This window comes from Sinohyriopsis cumingii, chromosome 18 (genome assembly GCF_028554795.1).
Source record: "Sinohyriopsis cumingii isolate HCF-2022 chromosome 18, ASM2855479v2, whole genome shotgun sequence".
Lineage (NCBI taxonomy): Eukaryota > Metazoa > Mollusca > Bivalvia > Unionida > Unionidae > Sinohyriopsis > Sinohyriopsis cumingii.
The window spans coordinates 73,661,690-73,686,988 of NC_142978.1; the positions used below are offsets into that span (position 1 = coordinate 73,661,690).

Genomic DNA, 25,299 nt, shown 5'->3' on the forward strand with positions numbered 1-25,299 from the left:
TCGTACGGTTTAGCACCGCCAGTTGAGTTTCTCAGGTATGTCCGCGGAGTGCCTCGCACTCTCAACAGCAGATTCTCCAAGAAATCCTTCGGATTTCCAATTCCAGTGTGGCAGTCGACGCTACCAACACAAACATTAATTGATCCGCCCATTTGTGGGAACGAGGTTTTAAATGTTCTTGATGCAATCTCAAGAAATCCAGCAACGTCTCCGCATCGAGTAGTGCATGAATATACCGCATCGAGAAACGCTAGCGTTTCCAATGCTAGGCATTTTCATGCTCGCATTTGAAAAACAGCAATAAGAATAATGGTGGATATTTACGGAAGACCTTTCACAAGAAAAGTCAAACCTGGCACGGATGTTGATCTCTCAAAATATGCGACCCGAGATGAAGTCGATAATCTTTTGAATATAGCTGGAGTTGACCCAGATGAAGTTGCTATTTTTCAGGACAAGCAGGGAAAACTAAGAACGAGCAACATTAAGTGGAATGATATAATTCGCAGAGTTCTTGGAGCTACCAAGGATAACTTCGTTGCATTTAGTGATGGTGGCCGGATCAAGGACTCGAACATATCAATCGCAAGCATCAAAGACAGTATTGATAAAGGTGTTGACAAGTGCGTGAAAAAAGCCGGTGACACGATGACAGGAGAACTCAGCATGAATGGAAACAAAATAACCGTACTCAGAGATCCATCCTCGAACGACGATGCAGCAAACAAACAGTATGTGGACACAGCCGACAGCGTCATAGATACCAAATTATCCACGTTACGAGCTGAGTATGATGTTCATGTGACCCAGTTTGGAAGACTTCGCAGAAACGTTCTTAACACCGTAGATGAGTTCTTCGGGAAACCTAATGCCGTCAGTATGAAACTCACCGAAATTAAGGAAACATTAGATAACGTAGTAAATGGAATTCCGCAGATAATGGAAAAATTTAATTTAATTAAAATTCCTGCCGGAGTAACCCCAAAAAACCTTGTGTGTACGATAAAATCAGGAAGGGAAACATGGTCACAACAAAACAAGACTATTACACATACTGCAGATGTTACTGGAATATACAGACTGACAGTACTCTCTGCTGTAGAATTTAAGATAACTACCAGACATGATTTAACTAACAGGTTTTCCCGAGTTGCGTCTGTGGTGATAAACAAAAGAACCGAAGAAACTTTTACGCTGGAAGCCGAAAATCGGGGAGGATTAGACACAGTTAATTACTTGTATTGTTTGGAATTTGTCGCCGAAACACCTTAATTGGTCACCGGGTAAAGTAATAATGGAAGCATCCGCGTATAGATACAATCAAGTCCGTGAGTGGCAATCTGAGTTAAAAACTGTCATCGAAGTAACCAGTCAAAAAGTAAAAAAATACCGCAGACGCATAACAGTGCTGGATATTATGGTTTATTCAGTATCTGCCGTTGTTGCATCCGCGGGAGTAATACTATCAGCGGTCACTCCGGTAATTGCAGTCGCGGCCACGATCTCTGTTTGTGCGACCACAACCACGGCAGGAGTTTTCGGCATCATAGCAAAAAAAATATCCTCGTGTGCTAACACAAAATTACACGATTACACGACAAAATTAAATACAGCCACGACCGCATATCAGAAATTATCATCGCTGATATCATCATCGTTAGACGCGCAATCCAGCGACGCCGCGTTGATATCAGATTCTGAATTCAAACTAATGTCAGATGCGTACAATGACTATTTGAAAACTAAACAAATAAATAATGTCACTGATGGCAACGCCACAGGAACTGCTTCAACAAATAGTCACAAACACAACACCGGTAAGGACCACAATGATCTCAGTGTCCTCGACGACACCACAATTCAGCATTAATTTTCGAACTCCAATTGCCGTGAACGAAATCGCGTTGTCGAAGCTCAGTGCGTATCACAGCTGGCCTAATGTCAGAGCGGAATCATTTGGCGGTCAGCAGCCGAATAATTCGTTCGTGTTCGGGAAACCCAGCGCGGACCCACAACAACGTGAATTTGAATGGGATACAATTACACTCCCCACTGGGAGTTATCAGATCGAAGAAATCAATAATGAGATACAACGCCAAATAAAACGAATCACCGGCAAGGAAGCCAAAATATCTGTGACCGCGCACGAACCAACGCTGTCTGCGGTCATTGAAATCTCAACACCGGGATACGCCGTGGATATTTACAACAGCTCAATTCGGACCGTATTAGGATGGCCACAAAAACGACCGGAGGTCGAACCGGGCCCGGAACTGCCACCGAAGTCGGATTTCACGACCACGAAGGAAGAAGTACACGACCTTGTCAACAAGGTTGGCGACGATGGTTTTGTTTTATCTCGAACCCAACCACTAATAGAAAAAGTTGCGTTTACTTCAACTTACAAAGACGGTTTTGGTTTAGGATTTAATCCGTACGGGAATAATGCTTATCTCAAGATTCTACATGTAACCGAGATAGAACCTCAGATATTTATTCCGATCAAACAAATGCATCAAGAACAGCTAAAACTGTTGCGGGGATATTTCCAGGATTATATTTCTGATACGACAAGTGGAAACGCTAGCGTTGCAAGCAGTTCTCGCACGAACATTATCACGACCATAGAAAAACTAAACAAACTCGCATCCGCAATGGAAAAAACAAATCAAATAGTAATTCAAAAATTTCTGGATGATCCCGACAAAGGAATAAAATTTGCAACCTTGTATAGTATCCCCGTGAAGGATATTCCTAGTTTTAAATTTCCTGGGTATAACGCACCCGTGCTGCGAGAATCAGTCCGGGATCTCATCGAGGAATCCTACAAAGATATCACTGACGCGTACGCGCGAACAAAACCGCAGCCGGTTATTCTCAAGCACGACAACAGCACTACCGCGGACGGCAGACACATCTCACCCGGGATCGTAAATATCACAGATGTTATTGCGGTCAATCTTGTATGTGACGTCATCGACGGTAGCTACAGCGCTGACACTACTACGACGGCCCAACAGGGGTTTATCCTGTATACGTTCACACCAAAAGACCCCCCCGGTTTTCTGATTGTGCAAGAACCAATCAATGTGGTCTATCTGCGGTGTAATAATCCGTGGTTGTCAACGATAAATTTTAAACTCACCGACCAACGGGGGGATTTGTTGGACCTGCGTGGCGAGACAATCTCGGTGAACTTACTGGTGAAATCCTAGAAACGCTAACACTTCCGAAAACTCTTTGAGTTTCACAATTAAAAAAGAGCAGTTTCGTATATGGAAACTCAAAGAGTTCCAGAAACGCATAGCGTTTTCACACACGAATACATCCACGTGCGAGTTCATATTCATGATAAGCAAATTCTTCACACGGCAATAAAAACCGTATTTGCGGATCAACAGTCACACCAACGGTTTGCTATCGTCGTTGACAAGTATGGCGTTGATGATTTTCTGTTGACGCCGTCACAACAAGCACAGTTGGCGCGAGAAGATGTCATTGTCGTCTACGCTGATAAAAATCAAATTATGAACTATTCTCATTCTTGTATAGATGTTAAAACACTTAGGCGGATCCTAGATGGAAATGCATAGCATGGGAAACGCTAACACTTCCGAAAACTCTTTGAGTTTCTGACACTGAAAGTGTCTCACGCTAGCGTTTCTCAAGGCAAAAAAAAAATAATACAATTTTTTTTTACCGTGAAATGTACAAAGCGTTTCCACGAAAAGGTTTCTACTTCACTTACACTTCGTGGAAACGCATAGCGTTTCCGGAGTCAGAACTTGAAGAGTTTTCAGAACTCGAAGAGTTTTCGGAAGTGTTAGCGTTTTCTAGATTCTTTATATACCCTTTTAACAGTCTCACCTTGGTGTTAATTAATTTTCGAGTCTCATACTCGGATGACAATTCAAGCCTGATCTTCTCAACTGCAACGCACAGTGGAATAAATTCAGATACCTGATTGGACGTTATCGTGGCAAGCGATCTGTAAATGCGATCTTGCAAACCCTTAATGAACCTATATCTGGCAGGGAGATTGTTCTTCCCGGACCGTGATAGCTCATTCAAGGATTCAAAATCTGACATAATTGTTTCAGTGTCTAGTAAAATATTAAAACCCCGCTGTTGCAATTTTTCGAGTTCAACAATTATGACATTTATGTTTTCGTGATTCATATTATTATATATTTTTATATTTTTAAATTGGGAAACGCTAGCGTTTCTGAGAAGTCCCTTGGACGAGAAATGCAAAGCATTTCCAGAGAAACTCTTCGTTTTTTTTTCTTATACTGAGTTATCGTTGTTGTCAATGATATAACAGAATGAAATCTTCTGTTTGAGCTTCTTTGAAAATGCTGTTTTGTAGATCCCGGTTGCGACATGCTGTACAACAGGTGAACAAATACCGAAATACCTACTGGCGGCGTTTATTGACTGGAATACAATTTCTTCACCTGCGTTTATAGATTTAATAGCTCTTCTTGCAACTGTTTTACAACGCCCTGTGTTACCCAGTAGGCAGTTCTTGCTCTGAGTGACCACGCAAAGATTGTTTATAGAGTTATCAAGTATGTTACCGTTAATGTGATCAATGACAAAACCCTTAGGGATCACTCCAAAGAAACATTCGTAAATAAAACGATGACATAAATACCTCTTTGAGCACGTGGCAGTAAATCTTAAATAACCAGCATTATCAACTGTACCAACTGGTCGTCTTCGCGTGCAGTGTCGCACCGTGCCATCTCGGTTTGCCTCATAATTTGGAATAGTTGGATGTGGAACAAATTCTTGTTCGGGGGTGAATTCTTGATTCATTATACTATAAGCAAATCATTTGTCTAATTCATAATTTGTCTGAAAACTTATTTATGTAATCACGCTCCGAGAGAGTGTTCGAGGCTGGATTTTTTTTATCATAATACCGTTTTAGTTCTCGATAGCGTTTCCCCCCACACGCTGAACATAATTGCGTTTTTCCTCGTACTCCAATGCCGCATCTGATACACGGTATCGGTCCTAGACTCCCACCGCGGACCTGTTGAGCATGTTGTCCACAGTATTCGCCTCTGCAACGTCTGTTACACGGCTCTGATGAATTTAGTTTGATCCACTTGCATGAGAAATGCTTTGCATGAGCGATGCTAGCATCACCGGAGAAACTCTTTGAGTTTTCGTTCATTATATATAATATTTTTGTCTATTTAAATACTTGTCTTAATTATAATAATGAGTTTTGAAAGACTATCCAGAATAAAACCCGCAGGCGGTCGATTCGATCTTGACCGGTTAACCACTGATCGTCGACGAAGAGAGTTAAAGGAACTGCTTGGTGTTATCAAGAATGCCAAGGAAGAGTTTCGTCGTGATGGTGCCGCACATGTGTGGTCGACATATAAAATTATCCCCGACGCGAGCGTTATCATTGATGCTACCATGAACGATACAATCGCGCGTAACATAATTGGGTATCTCGACGATAGAAGATATTTCATACAGATAAAATTTATTATCAAAGTGGTCAACGAAAACGACGATGACACGTGGATTATCCGTGATAAAAATGATCCTATCCTTGACATTAAAAGGAAAACTATTTTGTTGAGCAATAATTCTAGACCAGGAATGTTGACGGGGGTTGATATACCGTATTACGCCAGATCGTATCCAGTAACTGCAGTCGTTTACGGAATATATCCGATAAAGAAACCAAGTGTAGATAAACTCACGCCAATGAAAACATCAGTGGTGTTAAATTGTGTAGCTGAGCGAGTAATGGAACATTTTAAAAACGCAGCACGTGGAAATGGTCTAACTGAGATCAGAAAAAATAAAATAACAACATGGGCTAATCGAGTCAAAGATGTAGGGGCGTCAATTAAGGATGTTGCCGCGCTAGAAAAATTATTAAGATTTCCTATAACGGTATTATCGCTAACAGGCGAGGAATTGTATAAATCGAAATACAACCGTAGTGGAGCTTCAATAACAATTATTGATCATAACAGCCACGCCTGGACGGAATCAGTTAAAATATTTCCACGCGATCGTGTTATAAGGTATTATTCCGCGGGTATGTTTGATTGTATTTATCAAATGAGTAAAACCGATCCGGTATCGGTATGGTTGTTTAGAAGTTCTGAAGTTGGTGATTATGACCAGTTCGTGACCCCGAACGGAGAAATATATAGAACTGCGGAGTTACAAAATGAAATGAAAGCGCTCACAGAAAAATATTCAACTGAGCAAGTTGATCAATTACTAACTAATTGTTTTACTGTTCCAAGTGTTGCCGCACATATAGCACGACAAAAAAATAATTGGAAACCAACCATGAAGAGTTTTCTCGAGAATGTTCAGCAGAGTTGCATCGAATACGGACACGGCGGTTTATGGAATAGTGTATTTGTTAGTGATAATATGGTATCGGTGGATATGATTGCGTGCTATCCAGGAAGTTTTCTTGGCTATGGTGAATGCGCTGAATACTTTAAACGATTTGGACATCCCACAAATTTAATGACAAGAGTAGCTATTAACGGACCTTTACCTGATTTTGACCTGACTGGATTTGCTCGCGTGGAATCGTTCGAATTTGCAACACGGTTACATCCTATTAATTATGCTTGGTTTGGCAGACATTTCCACGAAAGGAAGTGGGTGCCGTTTCCGTTGTTGCGGTTTATGGTTGACAAAACAATACTAACATCTGTTGTTGTCAGTGAGGGGATTATTTGTTACTCAAAACAAACCTCAGTTTGGTTACCAACTCCAACTGATACTGCGTGTTATTCTGACTTAAAATTAAATTATCCTACAGCGTCTGAAGAAGAATTACGCACACTGGCGTATAAACATGATGAGCGCAACTGTAAAGATCTCGGCCGAAGATTGATAGGTAAATTTACTCAAGGTGGAGCATATGATCATAAACGACATCACAGTCGATTAATTATGGATGAAGAAGAATTAAATTTCATTATCGCTGATACTACTGCGAAAGATACATTTTGTAGCCGCGAGGATATAATAATATCATTGCCGGGGATGCCTGGAAAACGATTAGGAACAGTTGTTAGTTATATCGACGGTGATTCAGCTCAGTACACTCATTTGAGATCCTCTATGCTGGCTTATGTTTCTATAAATTTATTGTCGATGGTGAATAGAGTTCCCTTCGCGGTAAGGGTTGCAACAGATTCGTTTTATATTAACGAAGACGATTTAACAGCGTTAGATTTACCAACATCGGATGATCAATGGGGAACATGGCGAGTAAAAAAGGAAGAGTTGCACGCGTACTGTGAATCAGCTGATGTTGAAATTAAAGATGAATATCGTAAATCAACAACCTTGTCGTGGACAACTTTGTCGTTGCCTTCTGTGTACGATCCAATTGCTAGACACAGAACAGTTTATTTGAACGGACCTGGAGGCTGTGGTAAGACAACTCGTGCAATCGAACTATTTCGCGGTTCTGATTTGGTCGTGCTAACACCAACACACAGACTTGCCAGAGAAATGATACAACGCGGAGTAAAGGCCTGCACTTATCACGGCTTTTTCAAATACAGCGGCGGTACATGGACTCCTACGCGAATGGGAACGAAGTATATCCCGGAGAAAATCATCTGGGATGAAATAGACACTGTGCCGCTGGATACATTACAACGGTTCCTGACGTGGTTGTTAACGAAAAATACCGCAGTTGTGATGTGCGGCGATCATGGTCAACCACCACCATTTGTCGGCGAATCTCCCCACGAATGGTTACGAGGGTTTGTTGATTATTACGAGGAAATGCGTGATGACATCAGAGCGCTTGATGACACATTAAAGGAGTTTAAAAAACTAATTAGGCTACAAACCAATAAAGTCCAATGTGAAATAATGCGTGAAATAATTCCAGAGACTTCATTTGATAACTTTTTAACGGCGTGGAAACCAGATGATTTAATTGTTGCAAGTAGAAAATCAGTCAGAGATACACTTCAGCGGCGACTATTTCAGTTACAGCGGCAGAAATTTCCAACGTTGGAAGTGCCGTTATGTTATAGACCAGATGATACACGATTGCAGAATATTGATTTTGATATTCCCGGAAAACCAGAGAAACAAAATTTAGTATTGAATGATATAGTAACAGTTAACGTCGATGCGGTCGAAGATGCATTAGCAATAAATAAATCACCGTGGACACTAGGATATGCTATGACGATTCATTCAGCACAAGGATTAACTATTTCTGATACAACTGTTTGGATCGTTGATGACCGCATCGAATGGTCAAATTTAGTTTATTTAGCCGTGTCCAGAGTAAGAAAGATGGCTCAGTTACGAAGAATTGTATTAGATACGTCAACGAAGTCAGCCGTTGTTGAGTTAACGCAAAAAGATCAAATAAGAAAAAAATTAGACAGTTACCGACAAAGCGACAAGAAAAATAATAGAGAGTTTAACCTGGATATCAACGCTGTGTTGTCGTTACGTGAGCGTCAGAATAATCACTGTGCGAGTTGTAATTGTTTATTGCTGTGGCAGTATTCGAAAAACGACCCAAGACAATTTACCGTGGATAGAATAGACAGCAATCTCGGTCATACGCGTAAAAATGTAATGCTGACCTGTCTTGAGTGTAATCGACGCAGAGGTGTTGCTGCAGTTATTTAAGCGATCGAGGTGGTAATTGTGTATCCGTGGGAATCACCTGAAGTTGCTCGCGTGTGAATCCGCGTTGAGGAGCAGTCGAATCTAATCTGTAGATTGCGTTTCTCCCAGTTGATCTGGTTATGCTGGATATCTTGTGTGTGGTAACGCTCCATATAGGATCAGTTGCCCTTTTTTTTCCTCCTTCGAGTTCGCCGGGTTCGTATAAATACCTAACGGTGACATTACCCAGCAACGGGGACGCTAGCGTCGTTGGCTGCGTTGAAACACGTTCACTGACGCCGGGTATATATTTTTTTGTGATTGCATTTACAGGTCTCATGTTTGTTGTTCTGGTAATTTCATTATTCAGTGCGGCTATCACGTTTGGCAGTCTTGCAACCCATTCACGAGATCTCGTATCGTAAATGAATTCCCTCGCGTACTGGTATCCGAATAATCTCTCAGCGAGTGTTCTATTAAATCGCTCAACAATTGCCTGATCCCGATGAATTTCAGTATGTCCTCGTCGTATGGTAACGTTATGCTGCTTTGTCAGTGATGATACCGCGCCCTGAAATTCCTTGCCAGGATCAACTTGTAATAATCGAGGCCAGCTTAGAGGTCCTCGCTGATAAATTCGTTTAAACGCAGAGGCGACTTCAGCGGCTGTTTTAGTCGCTAACGGTTCTGCTTCTTTGTATCTACTGGCAACATCAACTACTGTTAGCGCGTATTTGTATGTTTTTCTACGGACAGTATCATGAGGCAGGAATAGTATGTCAGCCTGATGAACTTCATTGGGGGTACTAACATCAAAATGTGCAAAGTTGATTTGTCGAGGTGGTGGTAAGTAGATTTGCCATATTGCTTGCTTTGATAGCCAATTTTTGGCAACCTCGCGTGTTACTGATGCCGCGTTGGCGAGTTTATTAATTGCTGCATTACCTCTCCAGTATCCGGCCGGGGAATAATAAATCGCTTCCATTGTTATTAATTATCCAGCGCCTAATGCTAATTTAGATTTCATCGCTGATCTTATTAACCAATTAGCGAGTGACTCCTTAAATGATTTATTTTTTATGGAGCTTAGTGCATGAATTAATTTCACATCCGCGATATGCCTGTCTTGTAGATCTTTACTTCGATAAGCAACATCATGTATGTGACACGCTGCGTCGATAGCGTTTATCGGATACTCTCCCGGTTTTGGTTTAGATTGTTCATCAAGTCTGATATCTAGTCGTGTCCCTGGACCGCAGTAATTGTATCCTGGGAGATGCTTTTCTCCGGGATATTTAGCCCAAGGGGTACCTGGAAGTCGTCCGAGGGTTGCTGCGATGTCACCTCCGCTGACTTTGTCAGGCTTTTTTTTTTAAATCTAAATTTTTTTGTGCCACATCGCGCACACTTACCAGAAAGTGCTTGTCTGTTATTTTTTGTTGTAATGGTTGTTATGTCGTTTGTAGGGGTTTGTGCCTTACACTTCACACAATATAGATCCATAATTATTATTCCTTATATACAAATGGAGATCACTGATTTTTCTGCGACGCGAAGGAAAGAACCAGTCAAGCATAATTCCGTGCTACCAAATTCTATCAGAATGATCATCATAGGACCGTCAGGATCAGGTAAAACGCAACTGCTACTGAACATGATAATGAAGTGGATGAAATGGGACAAACTATACTTGATAGCTCCGTCTGTGGATGATCAACGTTGTTATGATGTTATAAAAGATTTTAATGAGCGTGCAAAAGCGCTGAGTGAAGACGGCGAGGATGTTGTTGAATTTATAACTGATATTGAAGAAGCTCCGTCCGTGGAAGACCTCGACGGGGAAATAAATAACCTAGTAGTGTATGATGATGTGATGCTGGACAAGCAAAAAAATCCTGCAAGAATATTTTCACGAGGTCGTCATAAAAACACTGATGTGATTTATGTTACTCAGCGTTACACACAGATACCAAAAGTGATCAGAGACAACTGTAATCTTCTTGCTGTGTTTAATGGAGTTGATGTTCACACGCTGAGAAATATTCATCAAACCTGGTGTAGCGGCGATATGGATATTAATAAGTTTAAGAATTTCTTTAGTCATGCTCAAAGAAAACCTCATGGATTTGTGACAATAAATTTACACGACCCGCGGACACGATACCGCGTCGGCCTTGATACATTGTATAGTTAACATAAAAATGTTTTTCCTTGGAAATCTTCGACTTCGTAGAGCAGCAGGGGGGCGCAAACTACACCTGATTTTTCGATGATACCTCACCGTGGAAATTATGTCGGATACGAGTCGGATTTATTGAAGTAACTCGCGTTATATCAGCGGAAATACAAAGCATTTTCAAGGACATTTTTTTTTGTCTCGTTTTCTGAATAAAAGTGTTATTTCGTCGAAATAAGCCCTCTATCGAGGAATAGTTTCCTGGAAGGGGTATCTCGGAAAAGTATTTTGTAGGATTCGCCCTCCCTGCTGCTCCCTGTTCTATGAAGTGTTCATGATCAACTTTCCTTATTATACTTCGATATGATCCCTGTTCTATGCCATGTTCATAATCAACTTGCCATTTTACAATTTGCTATGACCCCTGTTCTATGCCATGTTCATAATCAACTTGACATATTTCACATTTCATTTTCAAGAGTGCATCAGTGACAATGAATATAAATGATGATGTTTTGAATGGAATGAATTTTGACAGGATTACCTTTTGAGTCAAAGTTTCAATATGAAGAGGTTTAATAGACTGGAAGTTGTTACCATGGGAACTGATTTTACTTTCTTAGTTTCTACAGCAGTAAATTTACCACTGATGACTTTAACAGTCTCTTTGAGCATTATTTCCAATCAGTTTAATGTGGAACTATGGCCAAGAAACTTCAAATGGTTTCATGAAAACTGACATCATTCACGATGTAACATTATACTGAAATGGTATCATACCTATTGACCTAGTATTTTATACCACTTTTTCAAGTGACTCACTATGACCAGTAAACAAGCAGAAAATTAGAGGTGGATTAAGGTAAGTTATGACTGCTCTGCTGGCCAAGTGGTTAGAGTGTCTGCCTCGGATGCGGGAGGTCATGGGTTTGATCACCGGCCGAGTCATACCAAAGACTTACAAAAATGGTACTAACAGCTGCCTCACTTGGTGCTCAGCATTAAGAGGTTAGTGTTAGGACTGGTCGGCCTGGTGTCTGAGGATAATGTGACTTGGTGGGACATCATGCTACATGTCTGTGGCATGATGCCCCAGTGCTAGACATCACTATATACTGCCACACTGCAGACATCATAGCGATATGACTGAAAAATTGTTAAAGCTTACGTTAAAAATCCAAATGACACATACACACAGGCAAATTACTGTGCTGGAGAGTATCAGAGGTTCAGAAGGATGACTCTGAGCTGTGAAAAATTTAAAACCCTACCACAAATATTCCAGTGTATGGTTTGCGTAAATAGGATACTGTATCATGTACAAGTCAGATTCAGCTGCAAGCTGCCTATGCCCAAATCGGCCTGCGCATTGTCAGTGTTGATTATAAGTGAGTGTATACAGTAATATTAGAATTCATCATTAGACATTACAGCTAGTGGACATACCATATGATTATATTGCAACAAAACCTCATAAATGCCCAATTTAAAACCTGTATTATCATGACACCTTGGGATATTCTCCAGCATGTCATAAAGGGTTATTGGCAGAGAAGTGAAGTATCATATATACTCCCTTATAGGTCAAGTCCAACTGCAAACTGCACAAACCCATATCTACCAGCAAAAAATGCTCCGACAGATATGGGTCTATAAATTTTGTTAGGAGTAATCAGTAGATCAAACAACATTGACCCTGATCTGCAGATAAATTATACAATGTTGTTTGCAGATGGTCTTAACTTGCAGTCAAGTATATATGGTGCCACAGCAAGGGGACAGCCTTTGTTCATACTGATTTCCATAAATGGAAGATTATGAATACATTTAAAATTATCTGTAAAATCATGTAATAGATACATGTAAGTCTTGGTAAAAGACTGAAGCATGGACAGGAATACTAGTGTATTAATTAAAGTGCAACCATTTATAAAATGAATTAATATAGCATAGTATCCTAGTGTATATAAAATAGAACCATTTATAAAATGAATTAATATTGAACTTGAACAGTTAGCATAATTTATTGGTTGAGCACATGCACAAGAGAACAAAGTAGAATTTTTAAAAAATCATGAGAGTTAGAAAATTAATTTTATCATGGTGTTTCATGACATGCCTACATAACAAAGTTACATTCTTTAAATTCATTTATGATATCCTTCAGCTCACTTGCTTGACATTTTAGATACACATTTCTCCTGTTGGAGTTAATTTTTTACTCCATTTCAAAATTACTTTCCTGGGGATTTTTTATAGCAAAGAAGAAGTTTTAAAATAGTTTTCGAGTCAAAGGCCAAAGTGTCTGAGAGAAAAAAATAACAGAAGAGGAAATACATTTATAATAAGAATGTAAGTATTGTGACTGATTTGATGATATACAAATATCATATGTGTCTGTGAACACATTTCTCTCAAATTTTATTGAAATTAAACTTATATGATGAAAGAATCATGCCTGTAGCATGTATAATGTGAATGGCAGTGACTAGATGGCTGGCTGACTGACTGGCTGGCTGGCTGACTGACTGACTGGCTGGCTGACTGACTGGATGGCTGGCTGGCTGACTGGCTGGCTGGCTGGATGGTTCAAGAAGCCTGTAACAGTCACTCAATGTTATACCAAAAATGTGAGCAGGTGGACCTGTGGTTTTTATCATGTTTTATCTTTTACAGAAACACTGTGACAGATGTATTGTTTTTAATTATATTTGAACAGTCCTCACTGCCAGTAGTGGTTTATGTTATTTGGTTTGATAATTTGTTCCGTTGGAGTAAATGAAACATATTTCATTTCACCTGTCTTTAGATACCGCCTTGCTGTGAGCTAACTTCTCTTGTTTACATAACATAAAACCATTCACTTTAAAGATTTGATTTTGCTCTTAACGAAAATGCTAAAATTTTATGACACTATTAAACTGAAATTAAAGAGTCACTAAGATTTAATGAAAAATAATGTTTTTCATTTGCTGTAATTATATTACAATGCAATTAATATACTCATTATAGAATGTAATTCGGGGGTTGGGGGTGGCTTAAAAAGTGTCCCTTTAGTCGCAACAGTATATAATGAACGTTACCTTAGCTTTACCACCAATGGACAATTTAAAACAAGAAAAATAAGAAATTAGAAAAGCACAAGCAGTGGACAGCAAGTAAATAAATATATAAATGCATGTGTATGTTGATTATATTGTAATTAACAAGCATCATATCAATACCATTCTAAATTTGTCCACTGCTTAACATTTTATGAATGTAACAATTTTAAGAGATTATAAATTGGGAGGGGGGTTTCTTTCCAACAAAAAAACACCAACATTTACTGTATTTTTCTCTTAATGTCTTTTATTGTTTACATTCTTCCATGCAGTTTGTATCTTCTCCAACCTTGGAATTACTTTTTGCAAAAATTTTTACTGTAATGACTGTTTAATTAGCTGAAATTAGTTTTGTTGGTGCATGTTTGGTACTTCTTAAGATTGGTATGCGTGACCTGAACATACTTTTTCACCCAGAAAAGAAAGTTAGGCCTTCAGACATATTTGTATAGTTGCCCTCCATTTAGAAGATAAGTGCATGTGTATATTTACCTACACTCAAGCAGTCATTAACTCCAGTCAGTATGTAAATAGAAATTTAAGGCATTACCATTGAGCAAACAATTAAATAAAATTTTGCTTCAATACTTAAATTGCTTTCAAAACATTTTGATATTCTGAGCAATTATAGCAGTTGAAAGGTGTTTGCTCAGTTTATTTTACTGTGTATACTCGCTTATAAGTTGAGTCTAACTGTACAGAACCAGAACTGCTGTTGCATAATGTGCCAGCAGATTTGGGTCTGTGCAGTTTAGGAGTAATCTGTAGAACAAACAACATAGACCCTGATCTAGTGACATATTATGTTATGGCAGGTCAGGATTGTTGTTGTTTGCAGTTTGCCTTGACTTATAAGTGAGTATATACTATATTCTAATATTCTACAGGACCATAGATAAAATTGGATCAGGTACGTAAGATCATGCATATAAAGTGCCAAATTGATTGAGTAAATAGTCTTTTGAACAATAATACTCAATATCTTCTAGTGACAAGTGAAACAGGATACACATAAATTGTAAATAATTGAATAATATATACGTTTTTGACTTCTTGTTATGAATACTATCAGTGATTTTGGAAAAAAATATATCAGCAAGGATTTTAGAGGTATTTGTAGATGTCAACTGAAAGTTGATCAAAAAATCAAATCAGGAAAAAGTAGGAACCTTTTGTTTCATCATTGCTCTGCACTTGTCCCTCTTTGACTTTTTTTGATTTATTTTGCAAAGTCCCTACCTTCCCACTAATTAAATTTTTAGTTCATGTGTGGCCACAGGCCATTTAAGCTTATGGCATCTATCAAGTGTTTATTATTAGTCCATCTGCCCACATTTGCTATTTTCAACGTTAAAAAAATATAAACTGCTTGGTCAATTTCGATCAAATATTGGCAGGAATGTACCCTAGGAAATGCTCTTTCAAATCAAGATTTTGGATGGCTTCCATAGCAAGGTCATGGCGTCCACAGCACAAATATGGAAAACCTAATTTTAGCACCTTTACATAACAGCTGAGACACTTGTGAACACACGTGCCTGGACTGTTTCTTATGATATGCTCTGTCAAAATTATACCTGTTGTTCCAAGACACATTCAAGGAGACATGCTTGTCAAGAAATCCATGTTGTTCCAGGATATGTTTGTGATGAGAACCATGTTGTACCAAGACATGCATCTGAGGAGAACCATGTTTTCTTAAGAGAATTGATTATACTTTTTTTTAAATAGCTGATATATATGTGAAACTTTTTCTTGGGGAGGATCTATATACTCCAAAAATATAAGTTTAAGTTACATGTCATCACTAGTCATAAGCAGTCTTACATTGATGCTCTGTCATTTTCACAAAAGAGTTTGAGGATTTGATGTGTTGTATTTTTATTTGTCATTTAGGTGATAATGAAATCACAAGTTTATGATAATTTATTTTTCATGATGTTGAGATAGCATGGACATACTTGTTTAGCCACCTATTTCCAGTCCTAATATTTCACTAATTGTTCACTTTTTTCTATTATTCTTGATATTTAATTTCTTTATTTACTTTAAAAAAGAATTGTTTTAATATTCTTAATTATTTGGTGATAAAGAAATTGCCTCTGGTTCCAAAAGTCCAATATAGGATGTAAAGATTTTTAAAAATCCACCCAAACACAAAAATTGAGATGCTTCACAATTTATACTATCAAAAAAAAGTACATCCTTTGGTGGCATCATGTCAGTGTTGTCTAAAATTCAGTTTTGAAAATAAAAAAAAAACAATGTCTGTTAATTTATAAGGATAATGTTATAAATATATCTCTGTCCGAACATGCTCTCTCTGACTCTGTCTGAGTGAAACTTTTTAGCACATACTTGCTGTGGCCATACAGAGTAAACCACACTCACTTTATTTCCACTACCTTAATGATCAGTAGATGAGACTCCCACTTTATTGCCACTTCCCCAGTGATCAATGGATGAGACTCCCACTTTATTGCCGCTGCCTCGGTGATCAGTAGATGAGACTCCCACTTTATTGCCACTGCCTCATTGATCAGTGGATGAGACTCCCACTTTATTGTCACTACCTCAGTGATCAGTGGATGAGACTCCACAAGAAAGTGTTCACCCTTTGAAGGCATGGTAACTCCATCAGAACATATGAAGAGATAGTGGAGACAGTTATTTTCTTAATCATCTCAGTGCTGTCTCTGCCCCCACTTTTATCTGTGGAGAAATGAAAAAAAATCACATAAACTGATCAAGTTTTGAAATTTATAATGCCCAATTAATCAAAAAAGTGAATTATGACATGTACTTGTTCTGAAAGTAACCTGAGAGTCTTTATTATGAGACATTTTTGGCTGTTTGAATCTGTCTGGCATGAGTTTGAACCTGTCTGACAGATGTGCAGTCTAAAGAAAATCAGTGTTCTATTCAGAGGTAGTTTTTTCCCGAGGTGTTGCTTTTTGCACAACTGGGCAGCTATCCTTACAGTGGATGTATACTGATATGATTTTCAAATGATTTAAGGACAAATTCTTACAGAATCTCAATTTAACCAAAAACAATTTCATGGATTGATGGTGTACAAAAAATTGAAGTACACAAAATATTAGAGATAATATATTTTTGTTTGCTGCTAAGTAATAAATTTTCTTGTCTTCAGATCTATGAGACTGACCCATACACATTCAACTGTCTGTACAGTCTACAAGATGAAGACACATCCAAGCTGCCACTTCCTGTCACCCAGATCCGGTTCAGGCCATACGAGTCGGGGGAGAAAGTGGAGTACTCCCATATACTTATTGCTTCCTGTAAGATTCATTTAGACTCCATTACCCACATTTTTAAACCAAAATTTTATTTTAAAATACTGTCAGCCCAAAAAAATAAGCATACTTCATAACAAGTATGTATGTATATAGGATATCAGCACCATCCTGGCTACATAGCACAGAGTAAAAGTTAGGTTGTAAAAATGTGATAGTAAAAAAATTGTTAAATGTTAGGAAGATAACATTTTCCAAGTCAAAGCAACACGAGTCAATAGATAAAAGGTAGTAATAATAATAAAAATAATAATAATAATAATAAATTTAGTAATTTAGGCCACAGCCCATATTGCAAAATGCAATACAAATAAATATGTGGTGCTATCAACAGAACATCTCAGGGAGTTTATAGAGGTATATCAAACTTTGAGGATTTTTTTTTTAATGCCCTGTTTTTATTTATTTCAAATATGTTTTAAAGAATTATAAGATGTACCTTTTATCTTTATTTAGAAAGATAAAGAAACGTGTTAAAATTCTTCAAAACATTTTAAATAAAAGATTTTAAAAAAACTCAAAGTTTGATATGCATATATGTATATACTGCCTTAGATGTTCAGTTGACAACCAGTCAAGGCTTAACATTCCAAACATATGATTTTAAAAATAAGTATGTCTCATTTAATTGCATACAGTGTTGAGAGAGATATCGCAACTGTATGGCCTTAAACTAAGTAATAGAAAAGAATGGAATCCAGCAAGTTTTTTTAATATTCAACAAATAATTTATTTTCATAGAATACAATGTGAAAATTTAAAAAAACATAAACCATGTCCATGGCTTTGTCCCCTGTCTGATGGCAGTCACTATTTCAATGACTGCTCAGGTGGGCTAAGTGGTTAGAGCATCAGCCTTGGATGTGGGAGGTCACTGGTTTGAACCCTGGCTGAGTCATACCAAAGACTTATAAAAGTGATACTTGCAGCTGCCTCACTTGGTGCTAAGCATTAAGAGGGTAGTGTTAGGACTGGTCTGCCTGGTGTCAGGATAATGTGACTGAAAAATGGTTACAGCTATGTTACAAATCTAAATACACACACAAATCACACTATTTCAATGTTCCCTAATAATAATCACAGACATTCACTGTTTACTTATTAGTGTACATGTAAAAAATTAGTTTATCAAAAACAGATATAGTGCTGGGCAATACTACATGCATATTTTGGAGAAAAACAAGTGAATAGGTGATTCTAATGAATGGATAAATGAATATTTAAATAAATGAATGAATAAATGAATATTTAAAAAAATGAATGGATAAATGAATATTTAAATAAATGAATGAATAAATGAATATTTAAAAAAATGAATGGATAAATGAATATTTAAATAAATGAATGAATAATAGAATAAATAAATATACCATTATAACATCTTTAAAGACCTCATTTATCATGGCATATAATTATCAAGTGTAGATTATTTTTTCTGTCTCATATCTCCAATCTAATGTAGTATTTTCAGTATACTCACAGAAACATTTTTCTTCAAAATCGAATTGCCTTTTTTTTCATTTCAATACAATTTAGGTGCAGGGCAGAGTTTTGGATTTTATAACGCCCGATTTATTGATGAGTGTAGCATGACATGTACAGTCTTTGAAAATAGCCATAGAATCCACATTGAGTGACTGGTTCTGGCTGTTTGAAGTGTTGCCTTAGTTGTGGACCCATTTGATAAAATACCACTTTAAAAAGGTGTTTTTTTCCTTCTAATGTTAGTGTAGCTTCAAAATAGACTGTTTACACATCGAGGCAGCTATCCTGACAACAGGAATATGTACATTAAAGCCTTTACACCCAAAGATTCATTGCCAAATATTTATTCTGAAAAATAAGCCAACTGAATATATGTGTACCAGTCAGGGCCAACAGCAGATAACGTAGACACAGATCCTTTCGTATATGTTCAATGTATGTTAATGGTGATTGACTCTTAATTGCACTGAAAAATGGGGGGGGGCAGTATGTGTGAAGATTTACTTTAGATAAGACAGAAATTAGATGAAGAAAACAAACACTTTTATTATTTTTTATTTATCAGTAGGTTCATTGACTTCCATTGCCATTAAATCTATGATGCATAACATAAAAAAATATACATATCTACTCACGAAACATCTTTTCAGTCACATAATACGCTGGCAGATCAGGGTCTATGTTCAGTTGATATGTCCTAACAGATTGCATTAAACCAGATCTGCAGGTGCATTATGTAAGTATATACAGTACTTGGAAAGTAAACCAGCCACAATAATAAGCTGACGATGTGTACAAATGAGTAAGTCACACATTTTTTAGATTTGACTGGCATTATACTTGTTTGTCAGTAAGGGATAAATTAGAATACTAGTTATCATTCAATATACTCGCAGTCTCGTCTAAAAGAATTCACTTGACTGTGAGCTCAGGGACATAGATTACACCCAGTATAACCTCCAGCATGGCATCAGAAGCAACTAATGGAGGCAGGAAGTGTGATGAATTAGTGGTTAACATGTCAAACATGTGAACAAAAGAGTGCAGGTTCCAAACGTATCGGCCTGGATGGCTATTTTTGGTGTGTCCTTGGACACACTTCTTTACTCCATTTGCCTCAGAACAAAAGAACCTGTTTGTGTTGCTGTGCTATAAAATGCCAACCACATGAAAGTCACTTGATTCCCCAGTAATCCAGTGTACTAGGCTAATATTCATTTAAACTCATTAATATTCAGAAACTCTCAAATATTATTAAACTGAAATGATTTTGAAACATCTGTCTCTATCCAATATGTGGCATATTTACATTTACTCACTGCCATGAAAGAGGCTTGAAGGCATTCATAGTGATATTTTCCTCATTGAAATTTGGCCGAAGAATTTTAGGCCAGACACATGAAGAATAGATCCTCAAAATGAATGACAGGCATAGAAAATAACTTGAAACAATGTTAAATCATCAGTTAATATATGTGCACTTACAATTTGTAATGCTATTTCTGTAACTTTTGGAGAGAATTTTTTTATAGAAACCTTTTTTTTTCAGCAGTTACTTACATTGATGGTGTAAGAAGTCATTTTGATGGCAGTAATGTCATTATGATGTCATAGCAGTCTTAGTCATGAGGTCATTTCAAAATGCTCACTATTTACATGTAATGACTTTTTTTTAGAGTATATGATGTCAGTATGGTCATGTAGGTGCATTGTTCTGAAATTTAATAATGATATAGTTTATTAAGGTCTGTTCATCCCTTATTGTTGACTTGCTCTGCACTTTGGTTTTTGGTTGTCTTCACAAAACTTCCAGACAAAAATTATTGATCACTCATGGACTTCCAAAATGGTAACCAGTTGATAAATTGAGTCAGCTGATCAAGAAAAGAGGATGTGAGGTATAATAATTACCAATGCAGGGTAGTGCTAATTACCAATGCAGGGTAGTGCTAATTACCAATGCAGGGTAGTGCTAATTACCAATGCAGGGTAGTGCTAATTACCAATGCAGATTAGTGCTAATTACCAATGCAGGGTAGTTCAAAATTTTCCAACATGCTTCATCTCCATTGTGACATCATACAGTGACATTCAGTCTGGCTTGTACTGGATCACACCTGTTGGTTGACCTCATTCAAATATATCCACATATTTTAACATTGATTTTTGGCTTATGTCTTTCTTACAAGGAATATTGATCTAGGAGGAGTGAAATAAACTGAATTTAATTTGAAGGTACGTGTAATCAAATTACATGACCAATATGATATGTATTTGAATGTGGAATAGTTAATGCCAAACGTACTATGGTTTCATTTCACATTTTATGTTGGGTTTTTATGGGGAGGTGGGGAAACATTTGTACTCTCTTAATTTTATGTAAACCATGCTCATTGCAAAATCAAATTCATTTGAATTTGGGATAAATTCAGATAGATCATCAACAAACAGTCCTTTATATATCCATCGCAAACAGTCCAAATCATGACATAATATTCAAGCAGTGTAAAGGTAGATTAACCAGACTCAACAGAAAATAAATGGAATACTGTAAAATATGGATAGAAAAGCACAGATGCAAATGTAAGCGCATACCATATATACTCTCTTATAAGTCAAGTCCAACTGCAAACTAGGGGCCCCGAGTGGTTGAGTGGTCGAAAGCGCTCTCCGTTACGGATCACTGCCATCTCACCTCTTTCTGCGTGGGTTCGAGTCTCGGATTCGGCTAATGTGGGTATGTGAGAAAGCTTGCCAGTAGCTACACGTGGGTCATTGGTTCTTTCTGGGGTTTTCCCGGGTTCTTCCTCCACCATTAATACTGGCCGCCATGTACAGTCTATCATGTGCTGAAAAATTGCGTTAAACCCTGCAACAACAACAACAACAACCAACTGCAAACTTGATAGACCTAGATCTGCCATCACATAATGCTCTGGCAGATCTAGATCTGTGCTGTTTGTTAGGAATAATCAGTGGAACAAACAACATATACTCAGGTCTGCAGGCACTTTATGCTATGGCAGATCAGGATCATTATTGTTTGCAGTTTTACTCTACTTATAAGGGAATATATATATATGGTATCAGAGAGAAGTGCAATTATGCATGCCAAAAATTTTTTTATTTTGTTTCTGATTAAGTGATTATCACAAATTTTGATATATTAGCAGTTCCTTACTCAGTTAAATTTTCTGTACTGCACAGCGTTGCTGAAAAATGTAAATATTGACAGTTTATTGAATTGGACCAGTTTTAAACTAGCATTATCATGGTCACTAGAAAATATCAATTAAATTGGTTGTTGGACTGTACCTCATTACCATTTTTTTCTTCTGTTTTTTCAGATGCATCGGGTATGGTAAAGTTTTGGCACTACTCTTCAGGGAAAAGTCTGCACACAATAAAAGAGCCCTCCACGACACAGATTCTCACACTTGCCATCAACCCACAGAATACTCACTTTATCACATCTGGAGACAATCCCCACATACATCAGTATGATATACATACATTCCAGCTTGTTAATACCTTCTTCCCAAGGTAATAATAATAGAAAAAATAAGAAACATGCCATATTTGGTACTTGATTAACTTGCTACATGTAGCTGTACAAATTTCTTTGATCCACAGAGTGTTCTCTTTTCAAAGTAATGTCCCAGTACTGGAAAATTAACTTGGTACATCAGCTCAAATGCGTGTACAGTACATACTCACTATTAAGTTGTGGCAAATTTCAACAGCAAAGATTCTGATCTGCCATAGCATAATGCACCTGCAGATCAGGGTCTAACTTTTTTGTGCTGTTGATTACTGCACAGTGAAGTTTGAAAGGGGTATTTCATTCATTCATTCATTCATTCATTCATTCATTCATTCATTCATTCATTTGTATGACCATTCATGACATCTCGGTATCCTGAAACCTGTTAACCTCGTCATGTAAAATGGTATGTGCCTGCATCACAGGAAGAAGAACTCACCCATATAAAATTAGGTCATTTTAGCTCATTTTCATGCTTGAGTGACTTATTTCCAACTGTTCATTTGTTAATAATAATAATAATAGTAAAGACTTTATTTAGAAAAGGTAACTCAGTTACAGAACTAATCTACCTTGAGGCTTTCTATCTGTTATGTACAATATATACAGTATATACAACATGATGTGAAGAATCTCGCTTGACACTAAATAATTAAGTGATTTTAAAAATCAAAGTATTGAGCCTGGAACATATGCACAGGCATTTGTGAACACATAAACATATATAAAATATATCATCCTGCATTGAAAAATTACACACTCATTATCTCAGATCTTATTTCATCACACTCATGAAAACTGCTTTGTAGATGTATTTAACAGATTGACTAAATCAAAACTAGGTTACTGTATCCTTTTTCTTGCTTGAGTGACTTTTGTATTTTCAACTATCCATTCATCAGGTCTTAAATTTTCTTGTGCGCTATTTGATTTATTGTCTTCAAAATTAGTAGGGTATACATTTAAGTAATAGTAGTACAGTTATAGAAAAATAGGTCACTGTGACATAATTTTCACACTTGAGTCATGCATAGTTTTAGCTATTTGTTTATTACACCCTTGGTATTACATTTAGATTAATCAAAGTTTGTTTCAACTCTACACTGATAAGACTTTGTATGTTGATTTGTCTTGATGAGTAGTATGTTGCAAGAATATTTCCTTTTCACTTGGTATCATAGTCATCAGCTCTGACTTACTACAAGCTGTTATGGCATATCATTTCGCAAGGCTCTGAATTCATTAACTCGAGCTTCAATCCTACAAAACCATCTGAATATTGTCAGGTACTCCAAGTGTGCTACTGTTGGCAAGGGGATTCATATTTATGTGTAAAAACCATATTTAGGTGATTGGATTTGCTTCATATAAGAACCAAGTTCTCTCTCTCTGTGTCTCTGTCTCTGTCTCTCTCTTTCTCTCTTTTGATGTCAAATACAGATATTGATTTGTCTGGGAGTTGGTCTGGATCTAGTTCTTCATATTAGATTCAGTGGAATTGGTCAGATAACCAAACTAAATTTAATCAACCACTCTGATGGCCTGAGTGTTTAGAGCATCCACCTCCGATGCAGGAGTCACAGACTGGTCGGACTTATGGCAGGATAATGGGACTCTGTGGGACATGATGCTACATGTCTCCGGGATGATGCCTCAGTGCTAGACAACACTATAAACTGCCATGCTGTAGACATCATAGCAATATAACTAAAATTGTGCAAGCTATGTTAGAAATGAAAAGAGAAAAAAATGCAACACAACACACACTTTAAAATGCCCATGTTTTATGCAGAATTACTGCATGGTCAAGCTTTTTCTTTTATGTTACAGCATTATATAGAATGTCATCCAACAAATGAAAACTCCTGAAGGCAATTTCAGCCTCTTATAAAGTTCAGACAATAAGTATAAATAAGAATATTCTTGCCATGATTGGAAACAAGCAGGAATGGTGGCAGGTCCTAAGGGTGGCAGGTCCTAAGTTTACAAGAATCCATTTTTTATTCAAATCTAGGAGGTCTACAACCTAAATATATTTCATTATATGTATACATGTACAATATTTAATAACTTTAAACATTGCTACGCAGTTATTTATACATATTCTGTACTGTAACATGAATTATAATGTATATGCTTTGTAGTAATTATCAGAATGTATGAAATTTTAGCTTGAAATTCATATGAAATGCCCATTTAGTGCCTCATTTTTTTTGGAAAAGGATTCTTCATACCACTGAAAAATCATCCCTACAGTCTGTCATAGCTTAGCCAACAAGGAAATTTGACATGATGTAGTGGACGACCACTATTACATAATTATATTGCTGCAACTTTCAAATCAAGACTGGATTTTGAGGTTTACTGCAGGAGAGGAAACCGGATTTTAATATATTCTCAACTTTAACTGACATCTTCTAAGAAAAACGTTAGAGACTAAACAGTTCAAGAAACCTATCTGATTCTATTTTAGTTTTACGCATTTCGGTTAGGTATAAATGTTGAATTTTTTTCTACAGTGATGGAAAAGAAATTATGGATGGCCATCGATGCCGTGTGTTTGCTGTACAGTACCACCCCACCACCGACCACACCTTCATTTCAGGGGGATGGGATAATACAGTTCAGGTACTCATAGTAAAAAGGCATAACATAGATTTCACTTTCTTAATAGCATTGTTCTTGTTCTTATCATAGTCATTAAGATTTATCTGCTAGAACTTTATGCTAACAAAACTTGTTCACCAAAGTTTTAATAGCTGTAATATATTACCTGCAACTAATGTATTGCTTTCCTTTTCTGGGACACAAGTTCCCTATTCAAGTTACAAAAATTCCTCCTCCAGTTAATATTTGGAATTTTCTGGAACTTCTCCCAAATTGATCAAGCAGTCGCAGCCCCTGCAATCTCAGAAAATTTCAGAACTTTCTCTTTGCTGTCCTTCACTAGACAAGGCAGCTAGAAAGGCCAATGGAGAAAGCCTTTTCACTATACCAACACCAAGAAGTTAGAGGATG

The 25,299-nt window shown here is 37.3% G+C and overlaps 1 protein-coding gene across 2 annotated transcripts in view; it reads left to right on the top strand.

The window, feature by feature from the left end:
- The window catches only part of LOC149776979 (uncharacterized), an 81,996-nt gene that overhangs the window by 34,721 nt on the left and 21,976 nt on the right, over positions 1-25,299 (top strand). For both annotated transcript variants that reach the window (XR_016416147.1, XM_089941715.1), the window contains exons 3-5: positions 17,087-17,237; positions 22,085-22,280; positions 24,801-24,909. Coding sequence is in view for 1 of the 2 variants with exons in the window: in XM_089941715.1 (XP_089797841.1) it covers positions 17,087-17,237; positions 22,085-22,280; positions 24,801-24,909 (456 nt within the window). In the remaining variant the exon portion in view is untranslated. The remainder of the gene's footprint in view (positions 1-17,086; positions 17,238-22,084; positions 22,281-24,800; positions 24,910-25,299) is intronic.